Source organism: Rhinoraja longicauda, chromosome 2 (assembly GCF_053455715.1).
Source record: "Rhinoraja longicauda isolate Sanriku21f chromosome 2, sRhiLon1.1, whole genome shotgun sequence".
NCBI lineage: Eukaryota > Metazoa > Chordata > Chondrichthyes > Rajiformes > Arhynchobatidae > Rhinoraja > Rhinoraja longicauda.
In genome coordinates this window covers 52,119,803-52,142,109 of record NC_135954.1, presented here as the reverse complement: position 1 = coordinate 52,142,109, position 22,307 = coordinate 52,119,803, and the positions used below count along the sequence as shown (strand labels likewise).

Here is a 22,307-nt window from a genome sequence, read left to right as displayed (position 1 = left end):
TTTGGACTAAAGTAATTGAAAAAATTGTAGAGGCTAGATGTTTCAAGAAAGAAGAAATTAGTGAGGCAAACCAGGAGAAATAGTCATATAAAGACAATTGATTGACACAAAATGTTGTTCAGCTGAGTGCATTTTTTGAGATTATTTATGACTTTAGACTTTACTTTAGTACAATATCGAAACAGGTCCTTCAGCCCACCAAGTCCAGACTGACTCGCAATCACCCAGTACACTAGCACTATCCTACACACTAGGGATGATTTACAATTTCCAGAAGCCAATTAACCTACAGACCTGTACATCTTTGGAGAGTGGGAGGAAACAGGAGCACCTGGAGAAAACCCACGTGGCAACAGGGAGAACATACAAACCATGTAGACTAACCCCCGCTGTTGACAGTCAAGAGTGTTTTGTTGTCATATGTCCCAGATAGAACAATGAAATTCTTACTTGCTGCAGCACAACAGAATATGTAAACAGTACACTGTAAACAATATGATGAGTGTATATATATACACATACTTACAAGTACACACACACATATATATATATATATATATATACAAACACATATACTCAAAAAACAAACAATTGTAGTGTATTAATAATAATAATAATAATAATAATAATAATAATAATAATAATAATAATGTCTATTGTAGTCAGAGCTTATTTGAAGTTGTAGTGTTTAATAGCCTGATGGCGGTAGGGAAGAAGCTGTTCCTGAACCTGGGCGTTTCAGTTTTCAGGCTTTTGTACCTTCTTCCCGATGGCAGTGGTGAAATGAGCGTGTGGCCAGAATGGTGAGGGTCTCCAATGATGCTGGCTGCCTTTTTGAGGCAGCGACTCCTATAAATCCTTTCGATGGAGGGGAGGTCAGAGCCGGTGATGGACTGGGCAGTGTTCACAACTTTTTGTAGTCTTTTCTGCTCCTGAACGTTCAAGTTGCCGAACCAGGCCATGATGCAACCAGTCAATATGCTCTCTACTGTTCACCTATAGAAGTTCAAGAGAATCCTCTTTGACATACTGAATCTTCTTAATCTTCTCAGGAAGTAGAGGCGTTGATGTAATTGGTTTTACTGATATTAGACAGCAACTCTACTGCTGTGCCAAACCCTTTCTGTTCCAAAGCAGAAATATGGGCATCCTGTTGTGACAGCATAACATGTATACAGCTATTGTAAACAAATCTAATATAGTTGGATTCTGGCAGAATGTAATGCTGATTTGACATTAAAAGTGCCATTTTTTTTAGCTCAAAGCTCTGCTAATGGCTACTTTAAACTTGTATAGCTGAATCTGCTCTCTATTTCAATGGCACTGAATACATCCATGGTAGACAGTATAATGGGGCTAAAATTGATGGCAAATGTCCTTCTTTTAAGTACAAAATGGTTGATTAATTCTCCTACTATATACAGAAAGTAAAAAACTTATTATGAGGCAAAAGTAACAAAAGAAATAGGTGTTTGGTCATTTATATGTTAAATAATACCTGTTTAATGCCTTCAGATGTAAATTTTGTTTACCCCTAAATGCAATGGCACTGACTTAACTGTGATTCAGATACTCAGATCTTAGTAAAGTGTAATGCAGTCACATTTGACACGCTAAGTGCTCTAAGTATTGTTACCTGAAGGTGGAGTACTGTCCCAGGCTTCAAATTTGAATCATGCAGGCTGCTCTGACCACATTTATCACAAATACACACACCCCGACTGCTGCTGCTACCTTCCCATTCTCAACTAGCATCCTTTGTAATGAGAACTCACTGCACAATTTTTCTAGTTCCATACACCACTCACAACATACCTGGACCAACTTCCTCCACTACTCCCACTGCCAATTGCTGTGCCCTGCAGCCCTTCAACCAACATGGACTTATTTCCAGATATAGAAACAAGGAACTACAGATGCTAGTTCACAGAAAAAGGCTGGAATACCTCAACGAGTCAGGCAGCATCCCTGGAAAACATGGATAGGTGACATTTTGGGTTGTAACCCTTCTTCAGACTGATCTTTTTCTGTCTGCTTCTTTTTTGGGACCTATTTCCCTTAGTTCACTTTAAACACATATTGTTTTGGGGATTGCTCCTCCAATGCAGTGATTACTGTTGATTCATTTCTGCAATTCACAGTTTAATACTGATGTCCCGAGGCCGAACAACAAGGTGATACCCCCCAAACACAGATGCATCTACCTATGAGAAACCTACCAAGGACGAATTCTCCTTGGCACGGAGTTCAATAATTAGGGGGCACCGGACTTTTTTTTTAATGGAATGTATGATGTGGGGTCGGAAACTTACTCACTGAATGAGTGCTTCAGGCAGAAACCTTATCACACTTAAGAAGAACCTCAATGAGCACTTGAAATGCAGCAGTCTATAACTAGCAGGGTAGAGGGATTAGCTTTAATCATATTTTCTTAATGTACACCATGGGGAAAATGCCATCCTTCTGTGTTATAAACTTTTAAGATTAACTATTTCCACTCACAAATTAATTTTTGGGTGGCACAGTGACGCACGTGACAGTAAGGTTGTTGCCTTACAGCGCCAGAGACCCGGGTTCGATCATGACCATGGGTGCTGACTGTACGTTCTCCCTGTGACTGCGTGGGTTTTGTTCGGGAGCACCGGTTTCCTCCCACATTCCGAAGACACTCAGGTTTGTAGTTTAATCATCCTGTAAATTGTCCCTAGTGTGTAGAATACGGGTGATCGTGGTCTGGGAGATCTTGGTGGGCCGAAGGGTCTGTTTACACATTGTTCCTCTAAACTAAACTCAACTAGAATCACTGTATTCTGTGCCTAAATAACAGAATAGATTTCAAAATGCACAATAATAATGTACAAATGTACATTTTTATCAGGATGTAACATATGCAATAATGGGGAAAATATAATGTTTAATGTGTAGAGCTCCTTAAAGAGAAGAATTTTCAGAGAAATTAATGGCATGCAATTAGGTGGAGAAAGTTTAAAGATATGACTAAAAGATTAAAAGTTAGTTTCAACTGAGTGACTAGAAGTATGTGATGATCTTTCAATGCCAAGAATAGTTTTCTTCGCCTCAAACTATATGTTATTTACTACATATCAGCATTTAACTGAGAACAGAGGAATATCACTTCCTTTTTCCAAGGACAATGATTTCTGTTTCATAATCCAAGTACATGCTCAGAAAGCAAGTTGTGGAGACGGTGCAGTGAGAACATAAGTCAATTAATGCAAAAACACATTATACCTTCAAAAAGATGGCCCAGGTAAAAATTCTCTTGTTTGTAAACCATGCCTTCTGTTTTTGTTGAAGTATCATGTTTGCTTTGCAAGTATTAATGAAATGCACATGACAGCACAGCTGCAATTGTAAATACCAGACGCAAAGTTTAAAATTATGTTTAACTTTGTATACTTAAAATCTACTCTTTAATAATTATCAGTTGTTTTATTTTTAGTTCCCCAATACGGAGACTTCAGTCATCACCAATGATAGTTGGGATTTTGCCTTGCTGGATCCTTCACTTTTTTCAACAGCCTGTGAAACATCAAGTGTCAGAAACTTTGGTAGGATTTTCATGCCCAGTTTATATGCAGCAATATTTGTGACAGGGCTTCTGGGCAATTTGTTGGTCATTGTGACATATGTCCTTTATGTGAAGCAGAAGACCATGACAGATGTCTACGTGATGAATCTAGCGATCGCTGATTTAATCTTCCTTTGCACCCTGCCATTCTGGGCAATCGATGCATATAATGAATGGATATTTGGAACTCTTATGTGCAAAATTATGAATGGTGTGTACACTGTAAATTTCTACAGCTGTATGTTAACTCTTGCCTGTGTAAGTGTCAACAGGTACAATTTGATTGTTCAGTCAACAAAAATGCTGAAGAGTAAAAAGAAAATATTTCATAGTAAGTTAGTTTGTGCAGGGGTTTGGTTGCTTGCAATCATGCTGGCCCTTCCAGAATTTATATTAAGTGAAGCATACCCTGGTATGCCTGACAAAGTTATATGTACTATGGTGCGCCCTCCTAATTCAGACATCATCATGGTAGGAGTCCATGTATTGCAGATGGTTGTGGGATTTTTAATCCCCTTTGTGACAATGATTATTTGCTATACAATCATTGCAAAAACTCTACTCCAAGCTAAGGGCTTTCAGAAGAGTAAATCATTAAAGATTATTGTTGCAGTTGTAATTGCATTTATGATTTGTGAACTGCCATTTAACATTATACTCTTAATGCAAACTGTATCGATCATAATTAATGAAAGCATGAGTTGTGAGTACAGTCTAAATTTAGACTATGCAATTATCATAACAGAGAGCATTGCCTATGTACACTGCAGCCTCAATCCTATTTTATATGTATTTCTTGGAGTGAAGTTTAGAAACAACTTCTTAAAGATTTTAAAAGATGCTGGATGTATAAGTGAAAGACTATTGGCGGGGTATTTGAAAATTGAGTGCGAGACATCACAACAAAAATCAGGAATATCTGAAACAACAAGTTTGCACCCTTTATAGAAAATACATGGTGCATTGGGATATTTACATGTACATCATGGGAATCAGCATTAGAATTGTACGTGCTTTCTTAATCTTCTGCTGTAAATGGTGGGCATTTTCTACTTCAAATTTAACTCAGGCTTTGAAGAACAAGACAGAATGTCATACAGCATCAAATTCTACTCTGTATCTTCAAGCATACACATTTGCATGTATAAAATATGTTTAAATGTGTGCAAATGAAATTGCATCATTAAATATTTGATAATATTTTTCAATATTCATGTCGTGTTTTTTTTAATTAATTGGTACAAATGCAGATCTTGAAAGAAGGCAAGAATAAAAAACCATTGTGTAGGAAAGAACTGCAGATGCTGGTTTAAAACAAAGATAGACACAAAATGCTGGAGTAACTCAGCAGGACAGGCAGCATCTCCAACCAATAAAAACTATTGATTGAGTATGTGATTTGAGAATGTGCAAAATCACAATCTATGGAGGTGCTTCCGAAACAGTGAAGATAGAAATTATTTTTGAACATAAATTCAAATTAAATAAGATCATAAATACAGGTTCAGCAACAACTAATTTGTTTATTTTTTATGAACATTGATTGGTTTACTACGCTTATCTTTTTTTATGGAGAAACGAATGGAACTGAAAGCCAGAGTGCTGCAAGTAGTAATGATGGTAAAGGGCCTGGTTCCATGCTGTATCTCTAAAACTAAAACAGTCATTATCGCTAAATAATGCAGTTTATCCGATCGTAACAATTGTGCACCTTCTACGTATTTTTTAAAGAACTCTAGATTGAGAAAAACTGCTTTTCAGGAGTTCAGATTGGTATCCTAGTGATCTGCTTCAAGTAATTGAATCATAGCGCAGTCATGTCATCTGCATCTGTTTTTAAAGCTCAGGTTCCTTTCCAGATAAACAAAGGAACTCTGCACTGCTTCCTCTGCAACTTTCAATTTGCAATTCTTCAACAGTTTGTTTCACACCTTCTACTTTAATCTCTGGTGCAGGAAGGAACTGCAGATGCTGGTTTACACTGAAGATAAACACAAAATGATGAAGTAACTCAGCGGGTCAGACAGCATCACTGGAGAAAAGGAATAGGTGGGTCGAGACACTACTTCGGAATGAGAGTCAGGGGAGAGGGAAACTAGAGATAAAGAACAGATTAGAGCCTGCACCGATGACCAAAGTGCACACAATGGTCCATTGTTGGCTGTGCAGAAGGTGATAACTAGGTAAAACTAGCAAGACAACTTGATTCAGGTGGGACCTACAATGACATACACATCAGGTGAGAGAGGAAATGCAAGGTTTACTTGACATTAGAGAAATCAATATTCCTTTTCTCCAAAGATGCTGCCTGACCCACTGAGTTACTCCAGCATTTTGTGTCTATCTTTGATGTAAACCAGCATCTGCAATTCCTTCCTACACCTCAATATTCATATCACTGGGTTATGCGCTGCCCAAGTGAAATAGGTGGTATTGTTCCTCCAAATTGCATGTGGCCTCACTCTGACAGTGGAGGAGGCCCAAGGACAGAAAGATCACTATGGGAATTGGAAGGGGAGTGAAAATGTTTGGCAACTGGTAGATCGCGTAGGCCAAGAGGAACTGAGTGTAGGTATTCAGTGAAACGATCGTCCAGTCTGCGCTTGGTCTCGTCGATAACAAGGGATACAGCAGATTAGATGGAGAAGATGAAACCTCTGCCTCACCTGAAATGACTGTCGGGGTCTCTGGATGGAGTCGAGGGAGAAGGCCTTTGTTCCAAGCATCTGCCTATAAAAAACCCCCTCGCCTATTACGTGACATGTTTTGGCCTGCCTCTCCCGTCCCCTAGCTTTTTCTTTACCACCTCAATTAGACTAAAGAATGGTTCCAACCCAAATCCTCACCTATCCATACGCTCCAGAGATGCTGCTTGTCCTGCTGAGTCACTCCAGCGCTTTGTGTCCTTTTGTATCAACCAGCATCTGGTTTATAACAGCTGCAACTCTGCAAAGTATACCAATTAGGCAGCATTGATGTACTGACACCATACCCTTGATTTTCTTTATGACACACGAACTGATTTCAATAGGTTTGGCATCTCAGCTAGGTTCTAGAAAGGGCCTGAGGGGTTACTGGCTTCTCCAATGAATAAGATGTTATAAATGACATACACATCAGACACTGAATATCACCCAAGAAAATAAAATAGTGGAATGATCCATGCCATGATTGTGCAGCTGATCTGTGACATGTTTAGACAGTCCTTCATGTCCACAAAGTGTTTTTATTCTTTAATTCTGCAGCATCCAGACCTCCTTGATAGTTTCATGGATGTAAACCATATTAACAGCATTTCATATTTTCATACTGCACAAAAAAGCCTGGCAGGTGCTCAGACTAGTGGTTTAGATGAACGTCAGAATTTTGAAAACACACCTTTAAGAGTGAGTCAGGTAGAGAACCCAGAATTAATATTGCCTAATGGACCTTTAAGAATTCAATCACATTGGAAGAACCTCTGCTTTAAGTGGGTAAGCAGATGCTGATTCCGTTGGTTCTTGGGGGAATGTGTCACAATACACAGTGCATCGCACCCTGCTGCGTATGGGGCTGCACACAGAGGACCAACAGCATATTTGGCAGGTGGTCATGTTTTGGCTCATCAGGTCATAATGTTTTGGCTGATCTTTTTCATAACATATAAATCTACAAATGTATTCTTCAAACCAAAACCCAACAACAAACGAGAACAACTATCCTGCTATACCATTACTAATAAACCATGGTCTAAATTTTTAAATGATCTAAATATATCCAACTTTTCAAGTATGACTAGAATGTCTTTGAGTCTCTGAAGTCTAAAGTAAATAACGAAGCACATACCCTTATTTAATACTTGCCAAAGTAGTCAATTTACCTTCCTTAACACCGACGGCATAAAATCCATATATGTGCCATTCTTTTCTCAGATTTCAATTACTTTTTAAAATGTATTGGACAGATGGAACTGTGCATACTTCAGTCCAATGGGTCTGAGATGGCCTTCATCATAAGTCAGCTAGTGAGTGAACTGCTGCCAGCTTCATCTTAGATTGGTGCTCTTGGGTATCCTCATTTTACTTCTCATGTTTCAATGGCATTGTGCATTGAGAAAAACCTGGCATATGTTTTGTTTAGTTTAGATTATTATTGTCACCTGTACCAAGGTACAGTGAAGAGCTTTATTTGTGCGTTATCCAGTCAAAGAAAAGATTTTATGTGATTGCAATCAAGCTGTCCACAGTGCACAGATAAAGGATAAAGAATACAACATTTAGAGACTGATAAAGTCTGATTAAAGATAGTTCAAAGGTCTCCAATGAGGTAGATGGGAGGTCAGAAATGCACTCTAACTCGTGAGAGGACGGTTCAGCTGCCTGATAACACCTGGGAAGAAACTGTCCCTGAATCTGGAGGTATGCGAGTCTCCAACAACTCTCACCAACTTAGAACGCTGGAGAAAGCATTTTATCGGGATGTATCACAGCATGGTTTGGAAACAGTTCTATCCAAGACCTCAAGAAATTGCAGAGAATTGTGGATGCAGCCCAGACCATCACAAAAAACAACCTCCCTTCCACTGACTCCATTTACACCTCACGTTGCCTCGGCAAGGCCAGCAGCATAATCATGGATGAGTCTCACCCAGTCTGAAAAAGGGTCTTGACCTGAAATGTCAACTATTCCTTTTCTCCAGAGTTGCAGTCTGACCCCGCTGAGTTACTCCAGCTTTTTGTGTCAAATCTTCTTTTTGGTTTAAATCTTCGGTTTAAACCAGTATCTGCAGCTCCTTCCTACACGAGTCTCACCCCGGTCACTCCCTCTTCTCCCCTCTCCCATCTGGCAAGAGGTATTGAAGTGCAAAAATGCACACCTCCAGATTCAAGAATAGTCTCTTTCCAGCTGTTATCAGGCAATTGAACATTCCATCAACAACTAGAGAACAGTCCTGAGCTACTATCTACCTCTTTGGAGACTCGTGGACTATCTTTATTTGGACTTTACTGGACTTTATCTTGCACTAATCTTATTCCCTTTATCATGTATCTGTACACTGTGGATGGCACGATTGTAACCATGTATTGTCTTCCTGCTGATAGGTCAGCACGCAACCAAAGTTTTAAAATGTATCTCGGTACACGTGGCAATAAACTAAACTAAACATACACAAATATGCACATAAACAAGATTAACTCAGAACATGAATGTCACTCCCTCTGCTGGTCACTGGCAGCCATAATAGATTTCTTAATCACATTAATAAAAATTCAAGACATCATTTCTCCCATTTCTCAGTAAATCTGGGAACTGACCGAAAAATGTCACAACTCCCTGCGTAAAGTTGTTTCGCATATTCTATGTACTAAATTTCTGAAATGTGATATTAAATTCATGATTCTTCATTCTAGATGGCCAATTATTGGAAACAATCTGCTTGTAACTATTCTATATGACTTTCAAATATTTCTATCAAATTGTGCTCTAATTTGATTTTCGTCTTTCAAAATAACCTTACTACCTCAGTTACCGTCTTTTTATTTCTACATACATAGCCACATCCCGTGCTTGTATTGCTCCCTCAATGTTATCCAGGTATGGTGTCATAATTAAAAAAGGTAACAGAATGTTATGGATTTCGACTCTAAACTTCCAACAATTTATTTTCTCTCACAGATGATGCCTTAACGGTGAAAAACTCCAGCAGATAGTTTGTTGTTTCAGCATATTATTCACTTGGGGAATTCAATACACAAGTAGAGAGGGTAACCTTCAATTATAGGTATAGAAAACTCTTCCAGTCCTGATTAGATATATCCAAGAACACTGTGAGTAGCTTGAGAAAAAGTTCAGCACCCTGGATGAGATATATAAATTTATTATTAAACGTGGGTGAGGTGACGCAAGACTTGGAGGGTGGCTAGTGTTGTGCCTCTATTCAAGGAGGTCTGCAAGGAAAAACGTGGGAACTATAGACCAGTGAGCATAACATTTGTTTTAGGTAGGTTAATGAGGAGGATTCTGAGGGATAAAATATTTCTGCATTTGGATAGATGGGGGCTGATTAGAGAAAGTCAGCTTAGTTTTGTACATGAGAGATTTGTCTTCCGAATATGATTTAAATTGTTTGAAGAAGTTACCGAAAAAATCAGTGACAAAGCTGTAAAAGTTGTCTGTATGGACTTCAGCAAGGCATTTGATAAGGCTCCGCAAGGTAGGCTGTTCTGGAAGGTTAGATCTCATAACATCCAGGGACAGCTAGTTGGCTGGATAGAGATGGTTTCATGGAAGGAAGCAGAGAGTGAAAGAACATGACCATAGAACAGTGCAGCATAGAAATGGACCCTTCTGTGCCAAGTTAAACTGATCTCATCTGTCTGTACATAATCTCTTTCTCTCCATTCCCTGCACTTCCATATGCCTATCTGAAAGCCTCTATTGTATCTACCCTCCACTACCACCATGGCAATGCGTTCCAAGTCTCCACTGCTCTGTGCAAAAAAACGTGCCCTAAACATCTCCATTGATCTTTCCCCCTCTCACCACATGGAAGGTGCAGGGAAAGGAGAGATATGGATCATGCAGAGGCAGATGAGATCAGTTTAACTCACTTGTTTAACTCACTTGTAGAGTTCTCACGATATTTATGGTGGATCTTAATCAGTGTTGAAGAAAGATAAGAATCCTGTTTGACTTTTCAAAATAAGACATGGGAGCAGAGGTATACCATCACGTCCTTCAGCATACTTCACATTCATCAAGATTATATACATAATTCTCTGCCTCAGAATCATTCTGCAATATTTTAATTTGTCTGGGCAAATTTAAACAAAAAATTATATCCTCTCACATCTTTGTATTTTTGCATCTTCTTTAAAACTTTAAAAGTTAATTTACATTACATCTATAGACACAATTTATGTTGGTAACTTGTGTCTGCCCATTTCACAGGTCTGTCATATCCATCCTACTGTTTAATAACTTTCCAAATTTCCTGTTGTATACAACTTTGAAATTACATTGGACATATCCAATTTATTCTTTGATGTGTTCTTAAGCTATTTGTTCAAAGGACTAGATTTTTCTCACATGGCCACCACCTACTGGGCCAACCATAATTGCGTATGTATAAAAGGGAACTGCAAAAGCTGGTTGACACCGAAGACACAAAAAGCTGGAGTAACTCAGCGGCTCAGGCAGCATCTCTGGAGAAAAGGAAAGGGTGACGTTCTGGGTCAAGACCCTTCATCAGATGTCATTGATCTTCAACCATAACTGCTCCCTTGACTGGATGACTATTGGGCTATTTCACAAGGTAGTTTAGGAGTTAATCATATAGGCAGGAGTCACAGGCAACAGTCGGCTAACATATTTCCACAAAATACAATGTTATTAGATGGAATTGTACAATAATTCTGTTTTTTTTCCATGTTATTTAACAACTCTCACTTCATTCCCTATGTCTGCAACCCCAGAATGAAATCAAATAAATTTTCAAACTGGTTATTTTGTCAACATATTAAGTATGGTGTTAATTATTTTTGTTGGGTTGTTTGTGTGTCCAAAGGGCTATCCTTCATAAAATGGTGGTGAAAAGGTATGTTTTGGATGGGTGGACTTTGTCCTTGGAAGCTTTTAGAGTACTGACGCATATTATCTTGCTTCAAGAAAGGTGGAAATAGTTAGAATCACAAAGTATAAAAACAGGCCCTTTGGCCCAACACCATCAAGAAGCCATCTACTGGCATCCTATTTACCAGCACTTGGCCCATAGCCTTCTATGCATTGACGATTCAAGTGCTTGTCTTGATATTTCTTAAATGTTGTGAGAGTACCTGACTCCACCACTCACTCAGGCTCCTGAAGCAATCATTCTCTCTACATTTGCAGACTACCAACAGGACTACGAAAGGTTGAAGCCACTTCATGCAGTCCTGCTAATTTCTGGTATAATTCTGTCTCCCTGTCAGCAGTTTAAAACTAAATCCATTGGCTTGTCACATTTGTCATATTTGATCCAAGCTGAACTGTGGATGGCATTAGTGACTTCACTGAAATTTCGCAATATTATTATTCAGTTCCACCCTGACTCTGATCAACTTAGGGTCCAAGTCCATAACTCCCTGAAAGTGGCAACACAAGTAGACTGAATAGTAAAGAAAACATATGGTATTCCTGCTCTCATAGGTCAGGGCATTGAGTACAAGAGTCAGGAAGTCATGATGCAGCTTTATAAGACATTGGTTAGGCCGCATTTGGAGGATTGAATGTAGTTCTGGTCGTTCCATTACAGGATGGATATGAAGGCTTTCAGAAAGGATACAGAGAAGACTTACCAGAATGATGACTGGATTAGGGGGGGGTTTTAGCTATAGGAAGAGTTTGGACTGATTTGATTTGCTTTCTCTGGAATGCCAGGGGTTGTGGGGAGACCTGATAGAAGTATATCAAATTATAAGGGGCATAGATCAGGTAGACAGTCAGAATCATTTTCCCAGGATGGAAAACTCAAAGCAGTTTGTGTTTTGGGAGATTCTTCCACCAGTTCCTTTCCGTGTGTTTGCTTGTGCTGTATAAAGAAATGTCCTGGAGTCCAAGTAGCTCTTTCAACCGCAATTATACATCATAGGCAGCTTGCACTGTAAGATATCATTTAGCCTAAGAGACATCTGTGATATTATTAGCTCCTTGTTCAATCCCAAATTGAAGCTTTGCTTTGGCCCGTTTGTGCCAAGACTTGACACTGGAATTTTTTTCTTACATCCCTTTTCTTCCCAAGATGCTCTCCCTAAAACCTGCTTCTGAGGCTAAATATTCGGTAATGTGTTCTAATATTGTTCAAAATTGTTTCTCTGGGACTGCTTTGGGTACTTTTGTTGCTTAAAGGCATTATGGAAGTGGACCAATTGCAAATGATGCCTTTGCTTATTTACCACATAAGCATTACATAATGATGAGCACTTCCTGTCTTCATCCCCTATTCATTGTTTAGTTTAGTGTGGAAACAGGCCCTTCGGTCCACCAAGTTCATGCCAAACAACGATCACCGTTACACTCGTTCCAGGTTAACTCTTTTTTTGCATCCTGCACACTATTGGTAATTTACAGAAGCCAGTAAACCAACAAATTGCACGTCTTTAGAATGTGGGAGGAAATCGGAGCACCTGGAGTAAACCAACATGGTCAGCGGGAGAATGTACATACTCTGTACAGACAACACCCAAAGTCAGGATCAAACCCGGGTCTCCGGCGCAGCAACTCTACCGCTGTGTCACTCTATCTAAAGGCATAACCTTGCTGATAGTTCCACCACTCTTCAGCCAAAGACCAAAGTCAAGCAACCTGTTCAGATCACCAGTGTCAAAACAAACTATTTGACTGTAGAGTGGGCATGATTGACCAACCCTGCTGCAACAAAATTTGCATCGGAAGATGTTGAGCAGACACCAGATTGTCTGTTTTTCCTAGTTCATGACCCAATTGCAGCACCCCCTATATAGTAACTGTAGACTGACCATGCCATTAAATAACATTGGGGTGTTGGGGGGTGGGGGGATTGGCGAACAGGACTTTGGTATACAGGGCCAAATAATTTGAATTAAGCAATGGTTAACAGTACTTTCTAAGGATGTTAAATACTCCCATTGTAAATGTTCAATTATACAAAACATTTGTTCATCCTTAAAATATTTAGCTAAACTACAGAGTGCAATATTTGGTCATGTTTTCTTTTTATACAAAATACATGAAAACTCAATGTAGTTTATGTTTTGAGAAATTGTTCCACCAGTTCCTTTCTGTGTGTTTACTTTGTGCTGAGTAAAGAACTGTTACTTCTACCGCTCTGGAATCCAAGTAGCTCCTTCAACCACAATTGTAATCAAAGGCAACCTGGACTGTGAGGTCTTTGGCTAGATATGACATGGCAATTGCAACAATAAAGGTTGAAACTATGACTGTGGATATTCTCACTGAACCGCAAATGTCACATATACCCACCTACACTGAAGTTAAGGTAGCAGAACTGCTTCTTAGTCTTTCTGTATTCAGGAAGAATATAGCATTCATTATTTAAGAATTCTATGCATCGACAACATATACCACCATCTAGCTTGTCGTGGTAACTTGTCCTGCTATTTAAGCTCCGTTATTCTCCTAATCATGCTGCATTTTTAAAGCATTATCTATTAACATACCCATGCCTAGGACAACTGGCTGTGTTAGAATAGAGAGTCATCCAGTGTGGATTCAGGCCCTTCAGCCCAACCTACCCATGCTGACCAACATGCCCTATCTGCACTAGTCCCACCTACCTGCGATTGACCCATATATATCCCTCTAAATCTATACTGCCCATGTGCTTGTCCTGAAGTTTTTTTTAAATGTTGTGATAGTACCTGTCTCAACTAACTCCTCCAGCGCCTTATTCCATATACCTACCACCCTTTGTGTAAAAAATGTTGCCCTTCAGGTTCCTATTAAATCTTTTCCCCCTCACCTTAAACCTATGTTCTCTGGGTTTGTGATTCCTTTATTCTGCTTAAAAGACTCTGCGCACTTTAGTTCAGTTTAGTTTAGAGATACAGCATGGAAACAGACCCTTTGGCCCATGGAGTCTGCAACAACCAGCGATCCCAGCACATTAACATTATCCTACCCACTCTTGGGACAATTTCACATTTATACCAAGCCAATTAACCTACAAACCTGTACATCTTTCCAGTGTTGGAGGAAACCGATGATCTTGGAGAAAACCCTCTCAGGTCACGGGGAGAGCATACAAACTCCGTACAGACAGCACCCATAGTCAGGATCAAACCCGGATCTCTGGCACTGTAAGGCAGCAACTCTACCAATGCGCCACCATGCTGCTTATCCTATCTATTCTTCTCATGATCTTACACACTTCTAAAACATCATCACTCATCCTCCTACACTCCAAGGAATAAAGTCCTAGCCTGCTCAACCTCTCCCTATAGCTCAGGCCCTTGAGTCTTGGCAACATCTTCGTAAATCTTCTCTGCACCCTTTCCAGCTTAACATCATCTTTCCTATAACAGGATGACCACAATTGAACACAATACCCTAAGGTGGCCTGAAAAATGTCTCGTACCATGACCTCCCAACTTCTATACTGAATACTCTGATTGATGAAGGTCAATGTGCTGAAAGCCGGTTGACCATCCTATCTGCCTGCGACTTTCAAGAAACTATGCACCTGCACTCCTAGATCTGTCTGCTCTACAACACTCCCCAGAGCCCTGCCATTCAGTGTCTAGGTCCTGCCCATGTTAGACTTCCCATAATACAGCACCTCATATTAAACTCTATCAACCATTCCTCAGCCCACCTGTCCAACTGGGCATGATTCTGCTGTAATTTTTGACAACCATTTTCACCATCTACAATACCATCCACTTTAGTGTCATCTGCAAACTTACTAATTATGCCTTGTACGTTCTCATCCAAATCATTGGCAAAGATGACAAACAGCATTGGGCCCAGCACTGAATCTTGGGGCACACCGTTAATAATAGGCTTCCAATCTGAAAAATAACCTTCTACCATCACCCTCTGCTTCCTCCCATAAAGCCAATTTTCTATCCAGTTGGCTATCGCTCCTTGGATCCCATGCGATCTAACCTTCAAGAACAGCCCACCAAGCGGAACTTTGTCAAATGCCTTGCTGAAATCGCTATCTACAACGTCTACAATTATGCCCTCTTCCATCTTTTTGGTCACACCTTCATGAAACAGCAACATTTGTTCAAAGTCTGTCAACATCAGCCAAACCTTTGTGGAATTTAAACGCCCACAGAAGTCAGTCAGCAACAAACCTCAAGTACTTGGTGATCTCTTTAAATCACTGTGGAGGACCTTCGTTTGCAAGGTTAAGAGGCAACAGTTGGGAAAGATGAAAACCAAAGTGCAGTAGGACTTGGCCCCTTGTATACTTCGACCGTTCTGTAATTATCCTCCTGCAATAGACCTCAATTCAGAATCAATTTGGAAAAGTTGCATCCGAAAGTAAATATGCATTGAGCCAAATTGTTGTCTCTATAATCATTAATTCACAGAGTTTTATCTTTTGACTTCCTCCTTTTGGGAATGTGTACTTGAATTATTTATTTTTCAATAATCTCCCATTGCTTATTTATCATTTTATCAAAAGATTTTTGGTTCCTAAATCACTTTTCAACTCATGCCATGATCACATTGAATGGCGGTGCTAGCTCGAAGGGCCGAATGGCCTAGTCCTGCACCTATTGTCTATTGTCATGCTATTTTCCTGCCTCCAGTATATGATTGTTACTTCTCCTTTCCTCTAATGGCTCCTTGCGATCATTCAACTGCTTCATCATTTTGCAAAATTATGACAGTATTTTTCATTAATACTGCATACCTTCTCACTGTTTAACCCCAGCTTATCTTCTAGTTTCCATCTTACTCAAAGGATGTGAAGCGACAATTCCATTCACTCATGAGTATTGCTTTAAAGACATTGCTGAAAATGAAATATGTATTAAAACAGAAATAGGATCATCATTCTTTCCTTACAGTCCAGTTGGAAACAAAACTACTCCATTTAATTTCTTTGTACCAATATCCAATGAAATGTCTGACAAAGGAAAGCTATCAAGTCTGAATAGATCCAATAAATCTTCGAGTCATCAAGTCATAGTCATACAGCATAGAAACAGGTCCTTTGGCCCAAACCGTCCATGCCAACTGAGATTCTCATCAAGCCAGCCCCATTTGCCCTAAAATGGTTAGCAACTGGGAAATCCAGCAGGCCATGGCGGACTGTGCACAAGTGCTCAACTTGGGTAGCTTACAATGGTATGAACATTGAATTCTCCAATTTTAGGTAACTAACCTACAATCAATACACACACCCTTTTTCTCCCTCTATTGCTTATGCCCCAGCTGGATTTGAACCCATTTCTCCCCTCTCCCTCCCCACCTCCCCTTACAACTATATTCCTTCCTTTGGCTTCACAAAAGACTATAAAAGTTGTGAAATCCCCAACATCGAAGGGATGTACAGGAGTCCCATATCAGGGCATCAGAGATGTCCTCATTCATTAGGGAACAGAGTTCCCCTCTTCCATTATAGATGAGACTCTCACTAGGGTCTCCTCGATATCCCGCAGCACCGCTCTTGCTCCCCCTACCACCATTCATAACAAGGACAGAGTCCCCCTTGTCCTCACCTTCCACCCCATCAGCATACAGCATATGATCCCCCAACATTTTCGCCACCTCCAAAGGGATCCCACTACTGGTCACATCTTCCCATCTACATCTCTTTCTGCTTTCCACAGAGACAGTTCCCTCCGCAACTCCCTGGTCAACTCATCCCTTCCCACCCAAACCACCCCCTCTCCAGGTACTTTCCCCTGCAACCGCAGGAGATGCAACTCCTGTCCCTTTACCTCCCCCATCGACTATATCCAAGGACCCCAACAGTCTTTTCAGGTAAGGCAGAGGTTCACTTTCACCTTCTCCAACCTCATCTACTGTAACCGCTGTTCCAGGTGTCAACTCCTGAACATCGGCGAGACCAAGCATAAGATCGTTTCACTGAACACCTCTGCTCAATCTGCCTTAACCTTCATGATCTCCTGGTTGTTCAGCACTTTAACTACCCCTCCCATTCCCAATCTGACCTATCTGTCCTGGGCCTCCTCCATTGTCAGAGTGAGGCCCAGCGTATATTGGAGGAACAACACCTCATATTTCGCTTGGGTAGCTTACACCCCAGCGGAGGTAACAAAAAATGCTGGAGTAATTCAGCAGGTCAGGCAGCATCTCAGGAGAAGGAATGGGTAACGTTTCGGGTCGAGACCCTTCTTCAGACTCTTACACCCCAGCAGCATGAGCATTGACTTCTCTAACTTCAAATAGCCCATGCTTTCCCTCTCTCTCCATCCTCTCCCCCTTTCCAGCTCTCCCACCAGTCTTACAGTATCCAACTACATTCTATCTCTGTCCTGCCCACTCCCCTGACATCAGTCTGAAAAAGGGTCTCCACCCGAAACGTCACCCATTCATTCTCGCCAGAGACGCTGCCTGTCCAGCTGAGTTACTCCAGCATCTTGTGTCTACCAGTCACTGCTTCAAAAAGGCAGCAGCATCATCAGAGACCTACACCACCCTGGCCAAATACTCATTTAACCCCTACCTTCGGGAAGAAGGTAGGAGCTTGAAATCTGCAACGACCAGGTTCAGGAACAGCTTCTTCCCTGCAGCTAAAAGGGAGAGGGGAGGGGGGGAGGAGAGGGTGCTGCACATATGCAGGAGAGGTTTGGGCACAACAGGTCAACTTGGTCTAGTTAAACACTACAATCTGCAAATAAGCTCTGAACTACATAGATTTTTATTGCTACTATGGCACTGTTAATGTCTGTTTGTTTTCTATGTGTACCTATGTGTGCATATATATATATTTATGTGTGTGGGGTGTGTGTGTGTGTGTGTGTGTGTGTGTGTGTGTGTGTGTGTGTGAGTATGTGTAAATATACACATACTGAACTTTTATTTGCTGTGTCTCATTTATTATATTGTTTGCAGTGTACTATGTTGACATATTCTATTGTGCTGCTGCAGGTAAGAATTTCATTGTTCTATCAGACATGTAACAATAAAACACTCTTAACAACACACACATCTTCTATCGATATCTCACACTTTTTGTCTTTTCATCTCTGGACTTTGTTCGACCGTCGCTCACCAGGAAGAAGAAAAAATTGTATGGCTATGGTGAAGGTGCAGTGGAATAAACAATTGTGTTGGATCATTCTACAAAGAAAACTTTTTCTATGAAAAAGTGCATTGAAAAAAACTGCTACAGTTGCAACCCCCTCAAACCCCGGAAACACACAGTAAAAACACAAGTATGCATCCTCCCTCAGCATATCATTATCAAGCAAAATCATTGATGAATGTTGAAAATCATTTTAGCGTGCAACGTTGAGATATTTATGATTCAAAACAAGGGGCACGCATCTACTGTCACCCAAGTTGTGCAATTTTCCATAATTGTGGTAAGTTTCAATATAAGCTACTTTCAATGTTTACTTTTAAAAGATGCATATAAAGTATTCATTAAAATATGCATTTAAAATTGTGCATTTAATGTCAATTTAATACATTTAAATGAAATAAATGGCATTAGGAATAATAAAGTCCTTTGTGTTCACACAAAATGTGAATAACATTTTACAATAAAAATGTTAGTACAAGTACTTATCATGTCCCAGTACATAAAAAGTCTCTATGCTATATTTCAGGTGTATTCTGCTGATCCAGTTCTGGTGCCTAATTATGGAAGATTATTATTACGATGAAACCAGCACAATTTCTGATAATGTTGGTACGTTCTGTGATATTTCTGAAGTTAAAGATTTTAAGGGAGTTTACTTTCCCAGTTTATATGCAATCATATTTCTGGCAGGGCTTCTGGGCAATTCTTTGGTCATCGTGACTAAGGTCCTTTATGAGAAGCTGAAGACCATGACAGATATCTACATGATGAATCTAGCAATTGCTGATTTGATCTTACTTTGTACCTTGCCACTATGGGCAGTTGCTGCATCTAATGAATGGACTTTTGGAACTGTTATGTGCAATGTTGTGCATGGTGTGTACGCTGTCAACTTCAATAGCTGTGTGTTTATACTTACCTGTGTGACTGTAAACAGGTATCATGCCATTGTTCAAGCAACAAAAATGCCTACAAATAAAAGAATGTATGGCATGTTCATTTGTGCAGCAGTTTGGGTGTTTGCAATCATCCTGGCCCTTCCAGAATTTATATTAAGTGGAACAAATTCTGATGAATCTGGAAAAATTGTGTGCATTATGAACTATCCGCCTAATTCAAGCAACACCATTGAAGTAGGAGTTCGTGTTACACAAATGGTAATGGGATTTTTGATACCATTTGTGACAATGATCATTTGCTACACACTCATTACAAAAACTCTGCTCAAAGCTAAGGGCTTTCAAAAAAGTAAATCGTTGAAGATTATTGTTGCAGTTGTAATTGTATTCATGATCTGTGAGCTCCCATACAATATTGCACTTTTGCTGATAACTATGCAGGTCATCAGTAAAGAACACACAAGTTGTGAGTACAATGCAAATATAGCCTATGCAATTATTGTAACAGAGAGCATTGCCTATATACACTGCTGCCTGAATCCTATTCTGTATGTATTTCTTGGAGTGAAGTTTAGAAACAATTTTTGGAAGATTTTAAAAGATGTTGGATGTATCAGTCAAAAACAATTGCGCAGATGTTTGAAAATTGAGTGTGAAACATCACAGCAGAGAACATGTGTAAGTGAAACAACTATGTATCCTTTGTAAAGCTTTCTGTAAATATCAGTATGTGTAATTGAACTTTATATAAAATGGTTTTAGAATTCCTTAAGAATGTTCCTAGTCTCCTGTTATAACTTCGAAAAAGCAAAAACATCCATTTCTAATTCTGATCCCCTTTTTTCTTTCACTTAGTATAATCCATTTGTTTTAAGCAGCAGCACAGTGGTAGAGTTGCTGCCTTATAGCACAAGAGACCTGGTTTTGATCATGATGAGTACTGTGTGTATGGAGTCTGTACGTACTCCCTGTGGCCACGTGGGTCTTCCCCAGGTGCTCCGATTTCCTCCCACATTCCAAAGACATGCAGGTTTGTTGGCTAATTGACTTCTGTAAATTGTCCCCAGACTGTAGGGTAGAACTAATGTACGGGTCATCGCTGGTCAGCGCAGACTCAGTGGGCCCAAAGACCTGTTTCCATGCTGTATCTCTAAACAGTGTAAAAAATTGCTTACCGATGCAATCAGTAAGAAGCACATACATTAAATGTTTCTCTGAATCCACTGGAATATTTAAAAAAATTACAATGTTTTTCAAGAAAATTACGTGATTTTCATTCCGAGGGAGAAGATTGTGGATTGTGGTGGATGTTTATGTTAAATTTTATTTTATGTGGCTGTGTGTCTTGTTGCTTTTCACTTAGTATGGTAACTCAAATTTCACTGTACCTTAATGTTACATGGGACAATAAACTGACCTTAAATGTTTAATTGAACTCGAAAGACTTCCTGAAGACTTAGTGTTTTCCTCACACCATCTCTCTACAAATAAACAAGAAGAAATGGCTGGCTGATTTGGGGAGATTACAATCTAAGGGAGAAGCAATAATAATCAGAAAAACTATTAACCAGCCTTCATCAGTAAATAATCGGGAAAACTATTAACCAGCCTTCATCAGTAAATAATCGGGAAAACTATTAATCAACCTTCATCAGTAAATAATCGGGAAAACTATTATCCAACCTTCATCAGTAAATAATCAGAAAAACTATTAAGCAGTCTTCAAGAACTATTTCAAAATGTAATCTACAAACATTTATCAATTTTGAAATTAAATGTTCAGCTGTGTCAAAAACTAGCATTATTATTTACAGAGAGAGCAAACTACCAGCTCACAGCAAGAAACCACTAAGAAACGGAGTTTGGAAACTGGCATGACTATGAGACATTCTCAAATGTATTGGACGAACAATGTTAATTGACCTACATCAAACTATGTGTCACACATCTTCAATTACGATTTTGTGTACCATACTGTCAGAGATCAAGGAAGGTTTCTGGACTGATTAAGTTTTGACTGATTGAAAGATACAGTATGTGGACCCATTGAGTCCACACCGATCATCCATCACCCAAGCAGACCAGTTCTATGTTATTCCACTTTTGCATCCGCTCTCTACACACTAAGGTGATATAGAGACGCCAAACAACCTGAAAATCTCCACATCTTTGGGATGTGGAAGGAAACTGGAGCACCCGGAGGTAACCCACGTGGTCACAGGGAGACCGTGTAAACTCTACACAGACAGCGCCCTGGTCAGCAGCTCTACCGGCTGGGCCACTGCGCTGCCTTGTAAATGTTGCAATTTATCACATTAAACAGGGACATATGCATAGTTGTTTTGCCAATCAGCAATTGAGGTATTTGTATATACAGAGTCAATTTATACTGCAATAAAAATATTTTTTCAGTGCCTGCGGTTTTGTGCTCAGAAGCTTTTAGACTCTGTGATCTACTTTGTGCCAATAAAGGTGTTTGAATATGAAGAGGGGCTTGTCAATTGAGATGTACTCTATTGCAAATATGTAATTACAATGGTTATCTAGAAATAAAATGTGGAATTATAACTGCAGAAATCACCTTCAATCATTTGCTGTTATGTTTGTTCTTAAAGAGTATTAAATCCCAATGCACTTTGAGTTCAGAGTGATTCTCCTGGAAGATGCTTCTGCCATGTCTGCTCCTGAAAGTCAGCTTGTGCCGAAATGATTTTTTACATGCACAGCTCCAGTCTTCATATGGCATAACAGTCCACATTATCAAGGAAAGTTCAGGGCAACATCTGGCGAACACCAAAATATGTACGGATTTTAAGACTACATTTTTGCCACTTCAGACACCAAAAGGAGTCGTAATGCATTCACCAGTGTAGATCTAAATGCCATTTCACAAATGAATAGATGAGAACCCCCATCACGTAATTTGATAAAGCTTCCTTGAAACATGCTAAAATAAATTGAATGTGTTGCCATGGGCGGTATTGAATAAGCAGATAAGTAGGATGGAAGTGCCAATTTTAGGGATATTTAACTTAAGGAGGATTGTGATTGGCAAGGGAACCATAGATAA

General features: G+C 39.7%; 3 protein-coding genes across 6 annotated transcripts in view; 2 read left to right on the top strand and 1 right to left on the bottom strand.

The window, feature by feature from the left end:
• The window catches only part of fyco1a (FYVE and coiled-coil domain autophagy adaptor 1a), a 164,014-nt gene that overhangs the window by 35,775 nt on the left and 105,932 nt on the right, over window positions 1-22,307 (bottom strand). The window lies entirely within an intron of this gene.
• On the top strand, window positions 3,175-4,728 carry LOC144604649 (C-C chemokine receptor type 7-like). The gene is made up of 2 exons (XM_078419292.1): window positions 3,175-3,271; window positions 3,464-4,728. Exons 1-2 carry the CDS (start codon window positions 3,263-3,265, stop codon window positions 4,538-4,540), a joined length of 1,086 nt encoding a protein of 361 aa, XP_078275418.1. The 5' UTR covers window positions 3,175-3,262; the 3' UTR covers window positions 4,541-4,728.
• On the top strand, window positions 18,520-21,726 carry LOC144604659 (C-X-C chemokine receptor type 6-like). Its single transcript, XM_078419303.1, has 2 exons — window positions 18,520-18,618; window positions 18,865-21,726. Exon 2 carries the CDS (start codon window positions 18,899-18,901, stop codon window positions 19,943-19,945), a length of 1,047 nt encoding a protein of 348 aa, XP_078275429.1. The 5' UTR covers window positions 18,520-18,618; window positions 18,865-18,898; the 3' UTR covers window positions 19,946-21,726.